The 22860-nt window shown below is 44.1% G+C and overlaps 1 protein-coding gene across 2 annotated transcripts in view; it reads right to left on the bottom strand.

The window, feature by feature from the left end:
- Positions 1–22860, bottom strand: part of LOC308310899 (receptor-type tyrosine-protein phosphatase zeta-like) — a 72275-nt gene that overhangs the window by 34401 nt on the left and 15014 nt on the right. For both annotated transcript variants that reach the window (XM_080757359.1, XM_080757358.1), the window contains exons 2-3: positions 11111–11179; positions 1088–1267 (exon numbers count right to left, since the gene is read on the bottom strand). In XM_080757359.1, the coding sequence (XP_080613485.1) occupies positions 1088–1267; positions 11111–11179 (249 nt within the window). The remainder of the gene's footprint in view (positions 1–1087; positions 1268–11110; positions 11180–22860) is intronic.

Here is a 22860-nt window from a genome sequence, read left to right on the forward strand (position 1 = left end):
TGGAGTTGCATTGCAATTGTTCAGATCTCTCCTCCATAAAAGACGAAAAGATAAGACAGGCCCTCTATTCATTTAACTTAATTTGTGAGAAAGAAGCTTTCCCTCTCTTAATGTTCTTCCATAAAACACAGAGCTGTGATCAACATTGTATATTGGCCAATTTCCTCTCTGCCCGCTTACAAGAAAATCATTTCATGAATATTAACATACTGTAAATGTGACGCATTCAAGCACACGTGCGCAGATTTCTCGCGCACACACGGTCGCGCACACACACACACACACACACACACACACACACACACACACACAAGCAGTCATATTGAGATGATAGCCCAGACACTTTTCATTTAGACACATTAATAAAGACACATTAATCACGCCATACATTAAACTTCACTTTGTCTCTCTCTTCTTCCTTTCTCCTTTACTCTCTATCTCTCTCTCTCTCTCTCTCTCTCTCCCTCTTCTCTTGCTTCTCCATTCTCTCTCTTTCTCCCGTTTTTCATCTTCCTTTTCATCTTTCATCTCTTGTTGTTTTGACATCCATCTCCACCCCCTCTTGTCCTTTGTTGTCTACTGTTCTCATATGCTCAAGCTCACATTAATCCTGTCTGTCTGTCTGTCTGTCTGTCTGTCTGTCTGTCTGTCTGTCTGTCTGTCTGTCTGTCTGTCTGTCTGTCTGTCATATATCTCACTCTCTTTGTCTCCTCTTCACATGCAGCCTGTCTCCTTCCCTGTGCAAACCCTTCACTCCCTGTCGGCGTCCTATACTGTATATGCATGTATGATAATCTGTAAGCCGCCCTCCACATAATAATACTGGGGATTAAGATGCGGTCTTTAATGTGGGTTCATGACTTTAGTCACTGAGAAAAACATATCTGACCATAGAATGAAAGCGTGAACAGCAAGACGCATGCTGCGAGGTGTGCGAGGCGGACACACGCACGCACGTGTTTTGAATTTGCACATAATGCAGGAGGCAGCAGGACATTGCTTTGCTGAAAGCGAGCACTTCCAAACTCCGATGGAAAGATGGCCGCGGTCTGCAAAAGGTCAACCGCTGTGGGTATACGATACGTACCAGTCTTGCCATCGTTGTGGACGGTGGTGGACTCCGACGTCTGCTGGTCCCAGCCCTCCAGCTGCAGGTTCTGGAACTGCACACGGACCTGGGTGAAGGTCTCGTCGATGTCCACGGGCGACTGCTTGGCGCCGTTGCACGAGGGGTACCTCTTCCCCCAGCGCCGCTGGTTCAGGGCGCCTGCATTGTGGAGACGGTAGGACACGTCAGGGGTGGGAGAAGTACTCTTTATGTTCTACTTAAATGGATGGAGTGACGTGATTTTTGTATTTTGTTATTTTTCATGTGTTTATGAGGTGAGAGTACTTCATTAGACCCCTTGGTGTGGTTATTATGTGCAATAATGTCTTCCCTTTGTATTTAGGGTTTCTTCCTGGAGGCTGAAACCTTGACAGTCAAACGTGCCATTGAAAAACAACTGTGATATAGATATATATATACAGAGTTGGGGTCCGTTACTCATAAAAGTAAGGCACTACATATTACATATTACTTTTGAAAAAGGTAATGCCTTACATTACTTTATTACTCCCTGGAGAAAGTAACTAGTTACATTACTCGTTACATTACTTTTGCGTTACTCCATAAAATCGCCTGAGATGCATTGTCAAATAATTTGCACTGAACTGCCACACAACAATATAATATTTAGTTTGGGGTCTGTGAGGCCAAATCTCATCAAATGGTGGTCCATGGCTAAAATGCAGAATACATACTGGACCTTGATATGAAAATGGTTGAAAACCACTGTACCACGTGGTTCTAGGCAAATATTAACTTTCCCAACAATATATATTCAAATAAAATAATGAGACTGAGATAAATCAGTAGACTATAATTATGTTCACAGTGCTTTAGGATCCCTGTCTTTATGATGTGGAGTCCCCTGCTCCATTGCTCATTAAATGTAGTTTTTCATTTCGGCATATTTGGTTTATTTATCTCTACATTAACTAACTAGTGATTGTGAGAGCACACGTTCTACAACAAACAAACAGACCCTCCCATTGGCCGTGTTGCCAGGTTTTAGAAGAGAAACAAGCAGCCATGTCTATGAAAACAGCCCAAAAGAAGCCTGACTGGGCTATCATAAAACAAGCCCAAAGTCGCTTGTAATAAGTGGACATGGCAACACCCCAACGCCTGCTCTCTCTCTGTGACAGTGGGGAGACTGGGAGCTTTCTGTGCAGCGGAAAAGTGCTACGGAGATTTTAATACAGAGACGACTTAAATGACAGTTATGACACAAGCACTGTAGGCTATATCACAAAAAAACGGACAATGATGTGTCCGGCCAGAGGTTGAGTTGGGAGGAGGAAAGGTGGGTCTAAAACCGGACGTCTGGCCACCCTACGAGTCCACGACAGTAACGAAAAATGCTGTGCTGCTGATGATCTGACACCGGTTTGACATGTTCTAGTCCGTACTGCGTACTGCGTTGCCAGCGCACCATATAGTGTTCATGTTCAACTCATCTCCGTTGTGTGCATTATTCTCTAAAGCAACACTGCTGAAAGCAGCCACATGATGCAAGTAGCGAGTAACGGCAGCGCTAAAGCGACCAGTAACTGTAGTGTGATTATCAATTTTGGAGGAGTAGTGTCGTTATATTACTCGCTACCGACCAAAGTAGTGTCGTTACAGTAATGATATTTTCCGTTACTCGTTACACCCAACTCTGTATATATACAATATCATCCCCTCCCCTAACCCCTCCCCCTTTATCATACAACAACAGCTGTGGGTGTGGCTTCAGTTCAGGTGGATCACCCATCACCATTCAGTCACAAGTACTACGAGATTGACTGGACATTGTGGTATCACTTTGAGGTCAAGAGAATTAGAGAGATTATTGATTAGAGAGGGTACTAATGAGCACAGAACAACTTTTATCAATCAACTCAGTTCAAAGGGATGAATTAACCCTAACCCTTGAACCTACAAACCTTAATTTCTGAACTCTCCAACAAGTTACTTGGTGTGCAGTGGCGTACGGGAGGGGTAGCAAGCGATGCACCTCTGTTTTTGATTGATTGATTGATTGAAGTATTTAAACTAACAGTTTGCAGAATTACAGTACATTTCAAGCACAACTCAATACAAAAACTGTTAACTGTGAGTGGACGACACCATAAAGCTTTACACTTGTTTACAAGAGGGTCCACCGTTTTCAATTCATCAACACATTTAGAGACCTACAAATATACACTTCTATATAGCCAAAAACAGGAAATCATCATAAAGGAGGTAAAAAGAAAAAACAGTGAGTACAGTGAGAGGGAAAAGGGGTGGCTGGGGGATTCAGATTTTACAGGGAAACTTGCAGGCTGAGGGCCTGCAAGTTTCAACGTCCTGGACTGTTATTGTATATTGGCTGCAGCAGTGCAAATTCGTCGCGGCAATTGTGTTATTGGCTGCAAGCATGCAGCATATTTGTATTTTGGACGGATCATTATGCGTATTTGATTGTATCCGATTTTGTGTACACATTCTTATTAAAGCAAGCACTCATATTAACGTGATGTTATAGGCTACACTGTGGTGAAACGGCCCACATGGACGCCACTGTTGGTGTGTTGGTGCAGGCAGACAGACATGAACGCACTTCATACAGTAACTAAAATAAAATGGTAATTGCCACGGTGAATCTCCAAAGGGGCGTCTTTACAATGTGCATTGATTACATTCACCCATTCACCAACAGGCGGAGTAAAACCAAGCACGGCTTCAGATATGTTGATCCAGGGACCACCCAGAAGCAAATATTTGAGTTAAAAACATTCGCTGTGAAAGAATATCAAATATCTTAGCCACATTTTCACGATTTTTCCCCAAATAGCAGATCTACAAGCTATGAAAGTAGTGGGTACAGGCTTTAGTTTAGAGACATATTGGTCTGACTGTCATTACAACCTACCTCAAGCCCTAACTTAACCCTAACCGCAGGTCCGCAAGGACGGAGCAGTGCATGTTCGCCCGCATGTCCGAGTCCGACCGTTGTTTCCGCATGTCGGTCCGTGTGTGTGTGTGTGTGTGTGTGTGTGTTCTGGACCTCACACATTGTTCCTGACAAACATGCTGCTATGGCAACCAGTAGCTGGCAGCTCTGTAAGCATTGATTCAAAATAATGCCTGGAGCTACGCACTGCATATAGATATAGTAGGCTATTTATACACAAACACACGCGCACACACACACACACACACACACACACACACACACACACACACACACACACACACACACACACACACACACACACACACACACACACACACACACACACACACACAATGGAAAAAGCCCTTAGGGCGATTTGTGTTAGCATCATTGTGTAATCGTACTGTACCATTCGCAAGTTGTTAATAGAGTATTCAATCAATCAATCAAAACGCGCACGCACGCACGTGCAAATGCTTGCTTAGGGCACAAAATCCGTCAAATTGTCTGTGCTCTAACAGGTCAAGCATCACGCAAATCGGTACACACTACACAGTATCTCTGTAGTCATGTGATCAAGATGGATCTGTCCGATTATTCATATTCCATCCTGATTGGTGAAGATTTGCAGGAGTGCTCCGTTTGGAACAAAATGCCTCAAATCATGAACACAGCGTGCGATTGTCGTGAAACTAGGCTGAGGAAGAAATGCCACCCTTTTCACATATAAGCCTATAGTGCCACCATAGCAGGCAGATTTTTGAAGAACACATTTCTTAAGCCATTGAGACCATGAGACCAGATTCCACAAATGTCTTCTAAATCAGTTTTCTGAAAAACCTACTTTTCTATTTCATTGTCAAGGACTGAAGGACCCAGTGAAGAGCAAAGCTTTTGCACACCTACAGGCGACAGGTGCGTAGGAGAGGGTACGGTGCCCCAAAAATGAACAAGGAAAACAAGGACCCCTAAAATGTATTTGGCGGCCGACCCCTTTCGGCCAGGAACCCCCCCAGAAGCAAAGATTTGAGTTGCAAGATTATATTCAAAGATTTTCACACGTTTTCACATTTATTGCAGATCTACAAGCTCGTGATATCTGCTATTTTTCAATAGCTAAAGTTTAAAATAACGGTTAAAGTGGTTAAAAGCTAAGGTGACACAGATAGATTAATGTTACTCCTATACTGATTTTGTCCAAACATCACGCAAAACGCGTAAAGCCAACACCACAGATTCGTTCACGATTTTACGTCAATACGGATTTCTGCCGTCTCTTGCCTGTCGGCAGGATCCCGATAGCTAGTCTTGACGTTATCGACGAGGATCATGATCAAACTGACATGTTTGGTCATTCACAGACGGATTTATCCAGTCGATAGTGAAGAGGGGTGGGGGTGTGGGATCAAGGCTCTGTAGAACACCCTCATTGGTTGTTTAGCTTGTCAATCAAAGAGACGGAAGTGTAGAGCTATAGAGGCGGGTTTGTTATTGTCTGTAGTAGGCTACTCTGTTGCCTTCGAGAAGTGACAGGTTATTACGATAATAAACATATGCATACTAAATGACTGCTTGTATAAAAAGCCCAACACTGCTGTTTACATGCAGACTCGCAGAGGGTGGACCGGTATGGAAAGTCATTGCACGGGATTTGCTCATCGGCGGTCGGTTGACAGTGCTCAGTCTGCTGCAGTCTGTTTGCAGTCTTTTGACAGTTTGAACTAGTTTTGACTAGTCTGGAGTCTCTGGACAAGTTTGCTCGGTCTGGAATCACCTTTAAAACTCTGAGGATCACTATTTATATGCCATTCTCTCTCTCTCTCTCTCTCTGAAAGCCGACTCAGCGACTCACTGTCCTTGGCTGTATGAGCGTTATAAATGGAGGAACAATTACACCTATGGATGCTCCTTTAGTACACGTTCTGACTCACTTCACAGTACACACTCGTACAAGCCAGTAGGTAGTAAACATACATATTAATAACACAGATGAATGGAAGAAGGGTGTATTATATAGTGCTTTGGGGGGCAAGGCAACCAACCTGCACATCAGGAGCAATTAGGAGTTCAGTCTTGCTCAAGGACACTTCGACACCCGTTCGATGGAACTGGAAACCTCGCGGTTCCCATCCGGGCACATTGGGCAGTGTATAATCATGTAATCTTTATTTCAGACAGAAGTCCATATAGCACATAAAGTTAACACACAATAACATAAGAGACATAGGCCCACAACATGGGAAAAAGATAAAAGTAAAAAAAAATACAAAGAAAGTAGGCTACCATAGTGCAATTAAATATATAGATGCACCCGGTATATATATATCTCTCTGTGTGTGTGTGTGTGTGTGTGTGTGTGTGTGTGTGTGTGTGTGTGTGTGTGTGTGTGTGTGTGTGTGTGTGTGTGTGTGTGTCTCTCTCTCTCTCTCTCTCTCTCTCTTCATCTATCTCTCCCGCCCCCTCTCTCCTCTCCTCCCACACTTATACCAATTAGGCTCCCGTTACTGCTCTCCTCTCTGCGCCTCACATTTAGACATGTGTGTGCACGTGCTCACACACACACACACACACACACACACACACACACACACAGTACAAGTACATTCTGAGAGAGCCTGCATTTTCAGCCTCTGCAATACTGCAGAGTATGCTAATCATTTAGAAATACTGCATGTATTGGGGTACCCGCTGGCCAAGTGGTCCAGGTGCATGCTGATCTCGTCGACTAAAACTGTGACGAAAAATGTTCGTCGGCTACCTTTTTTCACTGACAAAAACTAAATAAAATAATTAGCCATGATGACTAAATAATAGTGACAATTTCGGCAACAAATAAAAACTAGACTAAAATGTTAGGGAGGGACTAGTGGAGAAGAGATCCAGTAGAACTAAAAGACAAGGTAATTTATGTTGGAAAATAAGCAGATCTACAAGTTTTTCAGAAAACTGGTCCACCCATTGGGGTGGTCTGCCCATTGTGTGGTAGAGCATGTTCTATATTGTTAAGAAAAGGATTATTGTCATACATAAAACGGCATTATTACCAATTGGATCACAGATCAGGAGATTTTTATTCAACAGTGGGAATTCAAAAGTGCAAAATGCATTTACACGCACGCACACACACACACGCACACACACGCACGCATGCGCGCACCCCCCCCCCCCCCCCACGCACATCAAGTATCTGAGGGCAGACATGACATGTCTGACAAGACCTAAGCTGCAAATCTGTGTTTTATGTATGCAGTACAACAGAGACACACACACACACACACACACACACACACACACACACCCCTGTCATTCAGAAGAAGACTACAATACGTATATGGTAATGGACTCATGCACATCAATTCCCAGGGGATGTTGTGAATCCCACAGCTTTCATGTAACAAGATGATTCCAACAGAATCCCCATACTGTACGCTGTTCTGTGGCAGCACCGTCTAGACTCTAGAGTCTGACTGACGAGCATGAAAGCAAAACTCCAGACTCCCAGATTTTATTTTATTTTATTAAAAAAATATTGAATGTGCTACAATTAGCAGATTCTTGGGATTCCGTTCAGTTCACTTTCCAAGAAAGACAAATGGAGCGTTCCAAATAGCGTGTCTGGAACTCACAACGCACATACACACACGCATGCACACGCACACGCACATGCACACGCACACGCGCGTATGGAAATAACAAACCGCTACAAACCAGTCGACCTCACATGGGTCTCTACCTGGTCCTAACCGTATAACCTCAGTAAAACTATGCCTAAATCTAACATTATTTAAATCTTATCCTCAATAAAAGAATGCAAGAACTGCCCCAGCAAGCGTTCAGTTGGGGGAGGGGGGAGTTTGGGGTGAGCCTTCCGGTTGGCTCGTGCAGTATACATATGTACTGTACAGCGTCTACGACTTGAACAATAGAACCTCATCAGTCTGAACGGAGGAAACAATGAAGGGCTTAGACTGGAAGCAGCTCATTGTTACCTCCATTCAGACCCAGCAGAATAATGACCGTAACGCTGTTGACGTTCTCCAACAAGGAATGAGAAAAGAAAGGAGACGATAATAATGAGCCAAAGGAACGGGGCTAGAACTGCAGAGAGCAGAGCCCTTTGTCTTTTCATCTAGGACAGTGGCTCCCAAAGTGGGGTCCGGGGACCCCCAGGGGTCCCTGAGGGAATTCCAGGGGGCCCCCTGCTAAATGATAGTTTGGAACCCTTATGAGAGTGTAAAAATGCACTTGAAATTGGATCCAATTACAAATCCAGATCCAGGTTAAATTAACTCTGATTTTACAATATAAATTACCATACAACAGCTGTGGGTGCTGCTTCAGTTCAGGTGGATCACCACCCATCACCGTGGGCAAACGGTTTGCGGAGCGGTCTTGATACCGGAAGGTCGCCAGTTCGCATCCCCGGACCGGCACGTTAAAATTACCACAGCTGAAGTGCACTTGAGCAAGGCATTGAACCCCTACCATGAAATGTTCTATGAGCAGGGTGTGGCTGTAAACAAGTCATTGACTTAGTCCACTTTCCTGGGTAAACAAAGAACTTTGCTTTGATTACTTACCAGGCAAACCAGGCATACTTAATGAACCGGTGGGGGTGTCCACATAAAAACTACATTTTAACAAATACTGTACACGTTTTTGAAAAAATCTTCCTCCTTAAAATAATAATACCTGATGATCATGTTGAATGAATGAAGTCAGGAAATTTGAGGAATTAAAAAAAAAATGTTCTTGGTTCTATGACTCTGATGATGGCCCAAAGATTGCCTTTGGCCCTGCTGGTGAAATTAAAACGCATGCTTTTTATCTCTCCGGAAGATGAGACAGAATTCAATTACTGTAACCTGCAAGCCAGATTACACATTTTCACACCTGGAATGGAAGGTCTTACAAAATGATTCAGTGTAGGCCTACAGTACATCGTTAGTGCCTTTCACTTTCACTATGGCGAATGGGACAAGGTTTACACAATCAGAGGTACAGTAGTTTTAATTTCTGCCTTGCGCAGAAATTAAAGCTTTGGAGTCTTGTGAGCATGTGACCATTCCCCACTTTAACTACCTCTCCTGCCTTCTTCTGTCAAGTCTCTCTTTGTCCATTCTGCTCTCTCTCTCTCTCTCTGTCTCTCTCTCTCTCTGTCTCTCTCTCTCTCTCCACCCCCCCCTCCATCCCCCTTTACTCTTCTCTATACCTCCCTCAACTACTTCCTCCATTATTGGCCCTCCTGACAAAATAATGGCCACCATGGCCCACAATGAAGTGTGTTCTTTCACATGTTAATGCCTTTACTTACGGCCCAGCACACAACCCAACCCAACACACTCTCTCTCTCTCGGTCTTGTATGCGCACGCACGCACGCACGCACGCACGCACGCACGCACGCACGCACGCACGCACGCACGCACGCACGCACGCACGCACGCACGCACGCACGCACGCACGCACGCACGCACGCACGCACGCACGCACGCACGCACGCACGCACGCACGCACGCACGCACGCACGCACGCACGCACGCACGCACGCACGCACGCACGCACGCACGCACGCACGCACGCACGCACGCACGCACGCACGCACGCACGCACGCACGCACGCACGCACGCACGCACGCACGCACGCACGCACGCACGCACGCACGCACGCACGCACGCACGCACGCACGCACGCACGCACGCACGCACGCACGCACGCACGCACGCACGCACGCACGCACGCACGCACGCACGCACGCACGCACGCACGCACGCACGCACGCACGCACGCACGCACGCACGCACGCACGCACGCACGCACGCACGCACGCACGCACGCACGCACGCACGCACGCACGCACGCACGCACGCACGCACGCACGCACACACACACACACACACACACACACACACACACACACACACACACACACACACACACACACACACACACACACACACACACACACACACACACACACACACACACACACACACACACACACACACACACACACACACACACACGCTACAGTTTCACCCACTCCAAGTGGACTGCCACTGAAGCTCCTCTAAATCGCTCTGCTGAAAGGAGAACTTAGGAAGGTAGCAGAGTGGAAAATGAGAAACTCTTGTCCGTAATTGCTGTTTCACATCGGCGTTGCGGCCTGAAAATAAACAACGTCTACAGCGTGCCGTTTGCGTCATATACGCACATACACTAAAACAGTGCAGGTTTTAACCCCTTTTCACATCAAGATCCATTATGTATTGAGCATTTGAGCCACAGAGCACCATTTGATGAGATTTAGCCTCTCAGAAACCAAAACCAAAAGAATATTTTGTTGTTTTGCCGTTGGGTGAGATTTTCTCCACAATTCCATGCTGTATTAATGTTGGTATACCATGAGGAGAGATAACAGGCAAACATCGATCAAAATAACAAACAGTTCTTCTTCTTGCCGAGAACACAGCTAACCTGACGCTGCCAGATCCAAGAAGCTTGCTACACAAATTTGTTTCACAGCTTATTGGGATCTGGGATCTCGGAAGCAAATTCGATGACGGGGCTGTTCCTTTTTTTCAAGATACTTGGTAGAGATGATTGGATGGGACCGTCTGTCTATCACCGTGTGGGCGTGCAAACACAACCAATTATATTGACGTGTCTATATAGCCTCACATCCGGTTTCGCACATGTCCCGCCCTTAGCTCACGCCGATTGGTTCGGTACGGAACGGATCGTTGTTAGCTGAACTCCCTGAGAGATCCCAGATGGAAGCTGTGTTGGGGAACATGGTTACCCAATACCGCCCCCATCTGGCAGCGTCAGGTTAGAGAACAGCTGCAGTCAGGCAAATGTGTGTGTGCGTGTGTGTGTGTGTGTGTGTGTGTGTGTGTGTGTGTGTGTGTGTGTGTGTGTGTGTGTGTGTGTGTGTGTGTGTATGCATGTGTGTGCGTGTACAGTATGTGCCCCATTGCTAATACCTCCACCCATTTCTACCTCCAATAGTGAAGTGGTGTAATGTATAGCTTTGAGAATAAAGACAGAGGTGTTTATATAGGAGCCGTTTACTGTACCAACCTGAGTAGGACCAGTCAATGTCCTCCGGGAACCTCCTCTCCCCATGGATCAACAGCTCTGCAGACACAACTACACACAAGAGAGAGAGAGAGAGAGAGAGAGAGATTAGTCATTGACTGCCATTATAATTGAATACATTCTTCGCAAATGGAAAAGATAAGATATGACGTTTCTCTTAAAACGAAAGTATTCGACAGAATGTGGCAACAGTTTTTTTTCTCCCACCTATCATTAACAGGCTGAAGTATGTATGCACATAAATGTTTTATTTCATTTTTTTATTTTCTAAAACTCTTAACTGTGATCTATTGTATAATATTATTTTCATTTGTGTTTTGTTTTTGTTTCTGTGCTAAATGTATTATTTTTTATTTCTTTCCTTTGAATGGGGGGTTGGGAAGGGTTTGTGTGTGTATATGTGTATGTCATGTGATTGTTTGTAAAGTATGTCTTGTCTTTAAACCTGAAAAATGTATAAATAAAATTGTAAAAAAATAAATAAATGAATAAATTCTTCCGCCACTGCCAGTGTTTTTTCAGGGGAGACCCTTATTTCGAAGGCCTGCTTATTTCACTGTCCAATCAATGACTGACATGGGACAAGTTGTTATTGTGGAACACCTTGCTCCATTAGCATAAAAACATCCAATGTGCTTATTGTGCTACATGTCTGGTATGAAATGGCGCGAGGTACCCCCGCAAAAGAACACCCCCCAAAAAATGATGCGTGCTGCACATCCATAGCTTTCTTGGGGTTTTGCCACCTGCCCCGGCCCCTCAGTGCTCTCTGCACGGCTGTGCTCAGTACCCACTACCAGGCATTTGGTTTTTGTTTCCTGGACACAGTCTGAGCTCTATGCGACCAGAACACCGCACGCACGCACGCACGCACGCAATAATTATTTATATTTGGCCTCTGACCCCCATTCTTTTCCAGGGACCTCCCCAGAAGCAAATATTTGAGTTACAAAACGCTGAAACTCTGAAAGATTATATATTTTTCAAAAATAGCAGATTTACAAGCTTGTAGATCATCAGGAGTTACGACGTTACAAACAAAGAGAACGAGACTCTCTGGGGCGAGATGGAGAGAGGGGTGGTGGGGCGAGATGGAGAGAGGGGTGGTGGGGCGAGATGGACAGGGAAAAGGACTCAATAAAGAAAAAGATGGCTGGAAGATAGCGAGAAGGGGGTGGGACATTTTTTTCCTTTTTTGAATAGAGACACAGAAGGGGAGAAATGTGATACCTGTGCTGTAGAAAGAGAAACATGTTGCAGATAGGAGGTGTGACAGGGGAGAGAGGAACTAGACACTCCAAAGAGTTCTGACAAGACTTTGTTTAAAATGAAAGATGTTTTCTGCGTGCAGTGTGTGTGTGTGTGTGTGTGTGCGTGCGTGCGTGCATGCGTGCGTGCGTGCATGCGTTTGTAGTTTCACAAAGACCCAGTAATGTTGAGAGGAATAATTTATAGCATATATAGGGTAGGCGTTGCTCAAATTTAGAAATGAAATCGCATACAGCAGGTGTCTGAATAATCTAGATCGCAATATGTTTTGGTTTATTAATCGTGCAGAATTCATTCTGATCTATATCTTCACACCACTGATCTCGGGTCAGAGCACGGCTAATTGTCTCAAATGACTTCCTCTCATTCATCTATCGTCTATCCGTCCGCCTGCTCACTCTGTCTGTGTGTGTGTGTGTGTGTGTGTGTGTGTGTGTGTGTGTGCGCCTTTCTCCCTCCCTAGGGAGCTCGTCTAATGACAGCGTTAATGGCTTGGGTGACAGCAAGCAGTGAACGCTAGGATTAACCATGTCTATCTATCTATCTATCTATATATATGATTAACCATAGGAACTGACTGTACAGAACATTAAGAGGAATCCATGTCTCACAGCATTCTCTTGTTCTTCCTCCGTGTGCCTCTGTAACATTAAGAGGGGTCTGTTTCAAAGCAGCATTATGTTAATTTAATTCAAACACCGATGCTCTCTCTCTCTCTCTCTCTCTCTCTCTCTCTCTCTCAGCATTAAGAGGAATGGGTGTCATACAGACCCCCCCCCCCCCCCCCCTCTCTCTCCTCTCTCTCAGCATTAAGAGGAATGGGGGTGACAGCCACCTGCTGTCCGTCTCACCTGCTGTCCGTCTCCCTGTGAGTGCATAGCGGGGCACATGCTGATAGCCTACAGATTAGCAGCGACAGATAATGGCTATAGACCTCGACATCAGTGCATAAGTCACGGTGGATAAATGTGGTCGGGCCAAAAGCCTAAAATTGTCCAAATGGTTTAACGCCACGCGGATAAGAATATAATGGCCTGCGTAAAGCTATTTCTCTCTATCCTCTCCCTCACGGTCAGCCATAAACACGTGGTGGCTTTTAATCATTATTGTAAGCTAGAACTAGTCTGCGTTTCCATAAGCCCTTTTTGAACATGGGCAAATGGGTTTCGTAACCCCTCAGCTATAAGAGCTAAGATTGAGCTAACCTACAACTGGGAGAGATTTCCAAGACAGATACAGTATGTGACTGACAGAGAGGTGAATGGACCGGTCCCAGATTCTGAATCCATTCCAAGCACTATTTTTGCCCAAAAAAAAAACACTCCTTGGGCTAGATTCGGCCATAGCCACTTGCCCAAATGTGCTGACACCATCACATTTGTGATGACGGATATGGCCGTTTTTAGCCCAAGGAGTGTTCTTCGTGCAAAACTAATGCTTGGAAAGGATTCAGAATTGTGAAACTTGTTTTAAAGCATAATGAAATTTAGAAAATGTAGAAAAATATTGCGCTTTTAGATGAATTCGTGCAAAATATCCCTATGCTCCCTAAGTCAAGACTACTATGTATGAACTACACCATGCCGAGACAACGCTCCACACGTCCCAAACTCTTCTCCCTTCTGGCTCCAAAACTATGGAATGATCTTCCCCATTGCAATCAGAACTGCAGACTCACTCCCAATCTTCCGCCGTAGTCTGAAAACCCACCTCTTCAGAATCCACCTTAGCCCGTAGCACTTGCTGTAGCACTTGCCCAGCCCTAGCCTCGACGACCTTACAGGTGTATGCAAAGGCTAAACTTATTTAATTTAGATAGCATATTATGTAGACTCAGCACTCTATAGTGTATACTCGTGTTGTTCTTGCTTACAAGCAATTAAGAGCGCTTATTAGAAGCGTCTGCTAAATGCCTAAATTCTATCTCTTTCTACTCCTCCTGTGAACACCCACTAGTCTGTAGCTACTGCACAATAAACTGACATTTAAACAGATGACACTAGCTGTGCTGCTATAGTGAATTAAGCCTGGGGTCATGACCTGCATGCCGCTACCAATAACATCCATTATGCTTGGTCACATGGTACAGCTTAAAACAATGTAATGCTTCAAGCACGCACGCACGCACACGCACACGCACACGCACACACACACACACACACACACACACACACACACACACACACACACACGCACACACACACACACACACACACACACACACACACACACACACACACACACAATGCCATCTTGTATTCAAACCAAGCACATATACTTTCCAATTTGAGCTCAGCTTTTGAGTGGTCACGGCGCTGATCCTGAGAATTGGACTCAGAGAGGAAACCAAAGATAAGTTGGCTTTGTGTCTGGGCAGCTCAGACGGTAGAGCGCTAGCTCGCCATAGGACAGACCACAAGGTGTCTTAGTTTCACGCTTGGCACTGACTGACTAAGTACTGGGAGCTGATGGTAGGTACTAGTACTGGGAGCTGATGGTAGGTACTATCGTAAGGTGTTTGTGCAGGGTTAGTACTGGGAGCTGATGGTAGGTCCTAGTACTGGGAGCTGATGGTACTAGGTACTAGTACTGGGAGCTGATGGTAGGTAGTACTGGGAGCTGATTGTACTAGGTACTAGTACTGGGAGCTGATGGTAGGTAGTACTGGGAGCTGATTGTACTAGGTACTAGTACTGGGAGCTGATGGTAGGTACTAGTACTGGGAGCTGATGGTAGGTCCTAGTACTGGGAGCTGATGGTAGGTCCTAGTACTGGGAGCTGATGGTAGGTCCTAGTACTGGGAGCTGATGGTAGGTACTAGTACTGGGAGCTGATGGTAGGTACTAGTACTGGGAGCTGATGGTAGGTCCTAGTACTGGGAGCTGATGGTAGGTACTAGTACTGGGAGCTGATGGTAGGTACTATCGTAAGGTGTTTGTACTGGGAGCTGATGGTAGGTACTAGTACTGGGAGCTGATGGTAGGTACTATCGTAAGGTGTTTGTACTGGGAGCTGATGGTAGGTACTATCGTAAGGTGTTTGTACTGGGAGCTGATGGTAGGTACTATCGTAAGGTGTTTGTACTGGGAGCTGATGGTAGGTACTATCGTAAGGTGTTTGTGCAGGGTTAGTACTGGGAGCTGATGGTAGGTACTATCGTAAGGTATTTGTGCAGGGGTTCCAAATGGACACTTACAGAGGGATCCTTACAGATGGAACCAAATGCACTCTTGCGGTTTTCTGATGAATTGAAAATGGAGGACCCTGATGTAAACAAGTCTTAGAGCTTTTTTCTGGTTTCATCCTCGTAGCAGTTTTTGTATTGACCTGTACTTTCATTGAAATGTATGCATACTGTGAATAACATTTCCAATCAATCAGTATCAGTCAATCAATCAATCAAACGGTTCCATTTGTACACTCTCTGACTTATGGGGGTCTTTCCTTGGAATGAAAAGGTTTGAGTCCATATCCATGCATTCCCAAAGGACACATCCAGAAATCAGGTCTATGTAATGTAATATGAAACGACCATATTAGAGTAGAACCTGACCGACTGATGAATGACAGATTCAGCCAAAAAGCCATGAGGTCTCTGAGGTTGCAGTGCTTTACTAACTGATGATAAATCAGCGCTCAGGGTTCGAGTTGCTGAGGACGACGGGCGGATCACATTCCTCATGGTCGTTATGTTTTATGGTCGGTGGGGATATGTTTTTGGTCCCTGCGCCCATGGTCACACTCAATTAAATACATGCATTTCCTTTTAAGAATTGTAGACCATAAAATGGAGTAATTGTATGGTCACAATTGAACAACTTTGGTTTTAACTAGAAAAGCAGTTCCTTAGTGGAATCTGCGTGGGCTCGCTGAAAACCCACAATGTATATGATGTGTACAGTAGAAAATGTATTAAAGGGACATTTCACCACTGGAAGAAACTGCAGTCACTCAATGTTAATAGTATTAGTTGTAGACAACAGTAGCACGAATTTAAATTTGCACCCTATGGCCAGAAAAATAATGAAGTCTGTTTGTTTGACAGGATTGCTGAATTCCCATAATGCTTCAGTGCACTTCCCCTCCGTGTGGAGAGGGAGGAGGCTGCATGGAGGTGTGACTTTGTAGTCCAGGGAGGAAGTTAGACCATGTTCATGACCTCATGAAAATGGCTTCATAACTAAAATATCTAAAAAAGAAAAACATATTACACCCATAAAAAAACCCAAGAATGTGTTCCTTGTGTCCTAAACATCATTAAAATAAGCTCTGGTTGCAAAATGGTTGTCGTTATAGCAACCACAGATAGCACCTCTGTGTGACCCCAGAAAGATCTGACCCTTCCTCATGCAAAAGACTTTTACAAAATAAAATGTTGTAAAAAGCGTAATGCATAAATCTAAACAGTTTGAACTAGATTTCTATGTGGAAGTACTGTATGTGGAAGTAGATTAGATGCCAAAAAAGGCTGTGGAGAACTATACTGAACAATAATATCAGATCTACAAGCTCAATGATGGGTGTCCCCTCCGCGTCTGTGACCTCCACTGTGACAGGAATGACAAACAGCAGGCAATATGTTTTTTTTAAATGGAAGCAAATTCCAGTCTGACCCGTCTAACCCGAGCAGATGCAAGTTGATCTACTCTTTTAATGCGGTGTGCGTAAGTTACTAAGTTCACCTCGTAAAACACGATACACAGAAAGGCAGGTCAAGCGTTAGTTACTGTCTGTGAATGTGCATGTGTGTGTGTGCATGTGAATGTGGACGCGTGTGCATGTGAATGTGCACGTGTGCACGTGTAAGTCTGCGGTGGAGGAAAAAGGCCTTGATCCTGACACAGATCCTGACATAAATTATAAACTTTGAAAGGGTTTGTCATGAAACGGCATGCAGTATTTTACATTGTTGAAATCGAGGTTCACATTATGTGTCTATGGAAATTTGGTTTGTACGAGTTGAAAATGGGGAAAGTATACGCAGTTGGAGGGCTTACGGTGGGGGGGGACCTCATGTTTATGTACTGTCTTGGTGTTTTTCTGTGCTGTGTTGTTTTGTTGTGGGTGTTGTTGAACAGACCTGTGAAGACGAATATCCCCTTGGGGACGACAATAAAGTTTATTATTTATTATTAAAGCTATTTTGAAACGACAAATAGCAGCAATTTTTTGCAGTCACTTTGGGACGAATAGCAGCATCTTTTCTCCAGACTATATAACTAGTATACAAAAAATCTTCAGATTTAAGATGCGTTTAAAGGTATAGCTCTGTTTACGTGCAGTAGGTCTAGACTAGAGGTCTACTCGGTACATATAGTAGTCCTTAGGGTGGTTGTATTCCATTGGCTAAGCTTCTTTCATCGCAAAACAGTTCACAATCTATCTATCTTGCTGCTGCCATGTTCGCACATTAATTGTTGTACTTCTCCCAATGGGAGTTTTCATAGTTTCAAACTCACTTCGAGTGTGTGTCACTCTGAGTGCCTATACTCTCCCTCTGTGTTTCCTGTATCTGTCCACTACACTGTACAGCCATCAAATAAAGGCTCAGATAACAAAAACACCAGAAATCTGTGTGAAAAGGAGCTTATTGGTCCGTGTTTAAATCTTAACAGGTCAGATTATTGAAAGAACTGAAAGATTTTACAGGTGGCACTTAGTGGTCCAATTAGCTGTTCTGGATTATGTCCAAGATTTGCCTCAATAATTTACAGTGTCAGATATGGCCATTCAAATGTTTTTTTTGTGGCTTTCATCTTTATTTTATAAAGGCCGCGGGATCGGGAGTCGAGCCCGCGGCACACTGCCAGACTTGGACTATACCGGCCAAGGTGCCTGGACCGCTGAGCCACGGCCCAGGCCGGCCATTCAAATGTTGAAAATGTTTAACACAGCTCGCCGTCTGGCTGATTGGGAACGTTTATTACACCATGTCTGATGTTTGCACATCAGAATCTATTATTCCAGGAATCTTCATGTCTCTAGTGATTTACCAACATGAGCACTTCAGGCTTGAAACCTTAAAGGTTAGACATGACAAGGGGATTTGTACTGTACAGTACTCTCGGTATGTCTCTCTGCCTGCTCTGTTATGTGCGTGTGGCGTGCGTGCGTGCGTGCAGCCGTGCACGCGTGTGCATGTGTGTGACTGTGTGTCTGTCACTATAAGTTGGGAACTTACTTCAAAACAAACTGAAAACCAACGTGTGGTGACAACGTGTATTTTGCTTTCATTATTTGAGGCATTTTGCTCCAAAAAATGTGCTTTGCAAAAATCTAATCAACCTACTGGTGTTAAGATATAACAGGCCAATGTGAAAAGGGTGGCATTTGGTCCTCGGCCTAGTGGGAATGTGGGAATGTGCATGCAAAGTTTCACAGAAATCGCATGCTGCGTTCATGATTTGAGGCATTTTGTTCAAAACGGACCAAATCCTGTAATCTTTGAAAACCAATGTTAGCCAATCAGGATGGAATATAAAAAAAATCTGAAAGATCCGTCTTGATCGCATGACTATTAGAGATACTGTGTACCGATTTACATGATGTTTGGACAAATTCTGAAATAAATCGGACTCCTGATGTGTGCACAGATTCACACCGATCGGGCCAACGGTGCCGGAGATTAGTTTCTCGCAGACGGACGGACACACGAAAGATTCTAAAACATTTGAGTTGAGTAAAAAAGTCCAATATTATATTTCCCATTGAGATGTATTGAAATAGAATTATAAAGTATACTCAAGAAAAGTAAAAGTACCACAAAATTCTACATAATGTACTTACAGCACTGCTTTCCACCACTTTCACCAGATATAAGGTAAAGGATGTACAGTAAGGACATGCCAGTGTGCCACCCTAGAAGCGCTCTGTTCGTGCCAAATGATACTGGCAGTGAACCAGACCAGCATTACACTTTAATGCATTTAGACCTGAGTCACATTCTACAAAAAAGAAAAGAAAAAAAGAATAAACTATGTTTCTATATCAGCGGTGCTCAAACCTTTTCATGTCAAGGACCTCCAAAATTATATGTATTTGACCACCGACCCCATCTTAAAATATTATGTCACAGGGACCCCCCCCCCCCCCCCCCCCCGCGCAGACGCAAAGATTTTAGTAAAAAAATACATAACATTGGCTATTCAAAAAATAGCCGCATGTATAAAATAATAGTTTAAGGGTGCTCAAATCTAAAATGACACAGATGCTTTCCCCGGTATCAGTGGCTTAAGAGCAGCACGGCCAGAGATGGAATTACTGTGCAGGGAAGCGGTCATGCAATGAAGCCCATGCTTAATCAGCCTGCCACCCAGCCACCTGAGTCACTGTGTCATTAGTCAGGGCTGCATTTCATCCAGCCTTCATCGTGTTTCTAGGGGATACAGGCAGCAGTCTTCTTTTGAAGGTCCAGCTGATTGCACTGGCATCAGAAAAATTTTTTCCATTCAAAATAAAAAATAACAAGAAATGACAAAAAGTAAATATAAATAAATATCACAATGACCAGACCGGTGTTGATATATATATCCAAACATCCCTGTGGGAAATCACATCTGTCTGTCAGTTGGCATTCTAAAGTTTACAGTAACTGCTTTAGTGATTTCTGGGTGGCAGAAGTGTATCACGATTCAACATTATAAATACAAAATCTCATGATCCGATTTACAATGATATAAAAGTAAAATTAAATTTTCAAATCTTATTGTTAACTTGCCCAGCCCTATATCTCATCTGTGAATCCAGATCACACTACGTCACACAGACAGTACAATCCTGAGGGTTTTACTGAGTATATAGCTAAGCCAGTGCAGTGCTGCTGCTAAACACTTTTTCAATTTTCAGAGAGAGAGAGAGCGTGAGAGAGAGAGTGAGAGAAAGTATTCTGATCTGATTGAACTGGGAATGAATACTCGTCAATCCTTCATCCTGGCTCGAAAACCGTACCGTCGCAGAGAGAAGAGCCTGGGCTCACCGAAGCCCATCGCATGTTATTAGTGCTGGGATAAAGGCGCCATGGGTCCCAGCAGAATCTTAATGAATGGTGCTGGACCGGATTACAGATCCTCTGGGAACGTGGCTATAGACCAAGACCCCAGAGAAGAGGGAGTTTATATAGTCTTTGATTAAAGGGCGTGTAAATATATATATATTTTTTAAAGACGTGAAACATGGTGATTCCTCACCCTGGGTGACCCAGATATGATCCGTTTCCCTTGTTTGGACAGCGCATAAGTGATGCTTCGTGGCATTCAAATGGTCCCCCGGCGGTTTCTGTCAGGGACAGAATGACCAGAACACTCGAAAAGGAAACACAGTGGATGCTTGTTCACGGTGTTTCACACACTTTCATCATGATGATGTGTGTGTGTGTGTGTGTGTGGGGGGGGGGGGGGGGGGGTAAAACACATCTTGAATAAAATCCCTACTTACAGTATTTCCTTTTTATTTTCTATCCAATTCCAGGAATCGTCTGAAGTCCAGATTACACAGTTAGGACATTCACGTCGGTTGTACAATAGTCATATTCATCATTTAGCAGTACTGTCTGTCTGTCTGCGATCCAGAGTCATATCAGACCGTTTCTTGAAAGGAACGGGAACAACAGGAAGCCGAGCCGTCAGAGAAGAAGACATTATAGTCAGTCTTTCCTCCGCGAAACCCCCAAATAACCCTATGTCGTCCTATTTATTTATTGGTCTGTCATCTTTTTCAGAAGTGTGAGGACAGTACGGCGTCTTTGTGCCCACATGAACCCTGCTGCCATAAATATGTTCACAGACGGAGAGCACAGAAGATCTGCACGCTCACACAGCCTATATACAGTAGTAGTATAGATACTATACTACTATTTCCACTGAATTGTTGTGCAGTGGAAATGGTACAGTACATCTATACAAGTATACAACAGGGCTCAAGGGGAATTAATGGAGCAACACATACAGACAGAAACCTCAGAGTGAATCCAGGACTCAGAAACTGTTCCAAAGGAAAGAAAACCCTTATGAGAGAGAAATATGGAACAGTTGTCATGTCAATGTCATTAGAAACCTTTTATAATTATTATTTCTACAATGTGAATCGACCAAATTCTTCCTTTGCTTTGGTTGTTTTTTTGTCTGTTGTATCAAAGTTTTGTAATTGCTTGTTTTGTTATTATGTGTTTTCAGTAACCTAAGCACTAATACGCTGCGGCTTCAGTCTAGTATTGTTTGTAAAAGTTTGTTGTGAATAACCCTCTACATCAGTGGTCCGAGGGGATTCCAGGCGGTATCGACATCAATACAGCACGAAATCATATCCAACGATAACAAAATATTCTTTCGTTTTGGGTCTGAGAGGATAAATGTCATCAAAATGGTGGTGCGTGGCTCAAATGCCGAATACATTGATATGATAATTGATCTGAAAAGGGTTGAAAACCACTGCTCTAAATGACTTAAGACCGAAATAAACTATTCATTGAATCCCTGGTCCTATAGGTCTTTCAAGGTTCTATCCCACAGGGGTCCTACATCCTTATTCATTAGCATGGTAGTGAGACGAGACCAGCTCCCAGCAAGCAACCCGCAGTCTGACCACAATGTAAAAGATCAGCCAGCCATACTTTACAGACTACTTCATGAAGAGACACTTAATGATGTCCTTCCTGGGACTACATGAGGCATAGAGGGGAATTAAATATTCTACTGGGAGGGCTCAAATAACGTGTCCCTGTGGGGTCCAACTCCCACTCGGATGTTGTAAATAAGAATGTTATTGCAGGCTGTGACCGGCGAACACCGACAGCAAAGTATCGATGTTAAATTTCGATCGCCTCTTGTACTGTATCGTTTCCTTTCAAACGTCTCGTGGAAGGAAGCAGCTGCCATTGAGCAGAACCAACCACACGCGCGCGCACACACACACACACACAAACGCACGCACAGTGACACCTTCAGTCTCACAGTAAAGTCATTAATGAATGCTCTTTATGAATAACTGCTGTATTGAGCAACTGAATATCTAACCTACAGATGTAGTTAGTAGGGTAGACGGGGAAGCTAATCATTTTCACGTACAATGCTACACAAAATGACAACTAAACCTTTACTACGGCGAGTATGTGTATGTGTGTATGAGTTTTTCCACAATTGTTGTTTTTTTTACTCAAAGCCTTTGTACAAAGTTATGTTGATAAATGTGTAGTCCGGTATCATAGCTATATATCTCTTTGATGAAGATGTAATATCAGTGACACGTACCAAACCACACCTGTTAACCCTGGTGTCAGACAAAGCACGCACGACGCACGCGCGCGCGCACGCATGCACACAGCCACGCACGCACGCGCGCCATATATTAAATTTCATGGGGGCCATGTCACAACTTATATGGAGTTCAGCTGTGGCAATTGTCAGCCAGGCAATTTAGTGCACTTGCTTTCACTTGGAGCCTGACTGGCAAAAGTTTGCTTAAATGAA

Source organism: Protomyctophum bolini (genome assembly GCF_963924005.1).
Source record: "Protomyctophum bolini genome assembly, chromosome: 23".
In the NCBI taxonomy this organism is placed as follows: Eukaryota; Metazoa; Chordata; class Actinopteri; order Myctophiformes; family Myctophidae; genus Protomyctophum; species Protomyctophum bolini.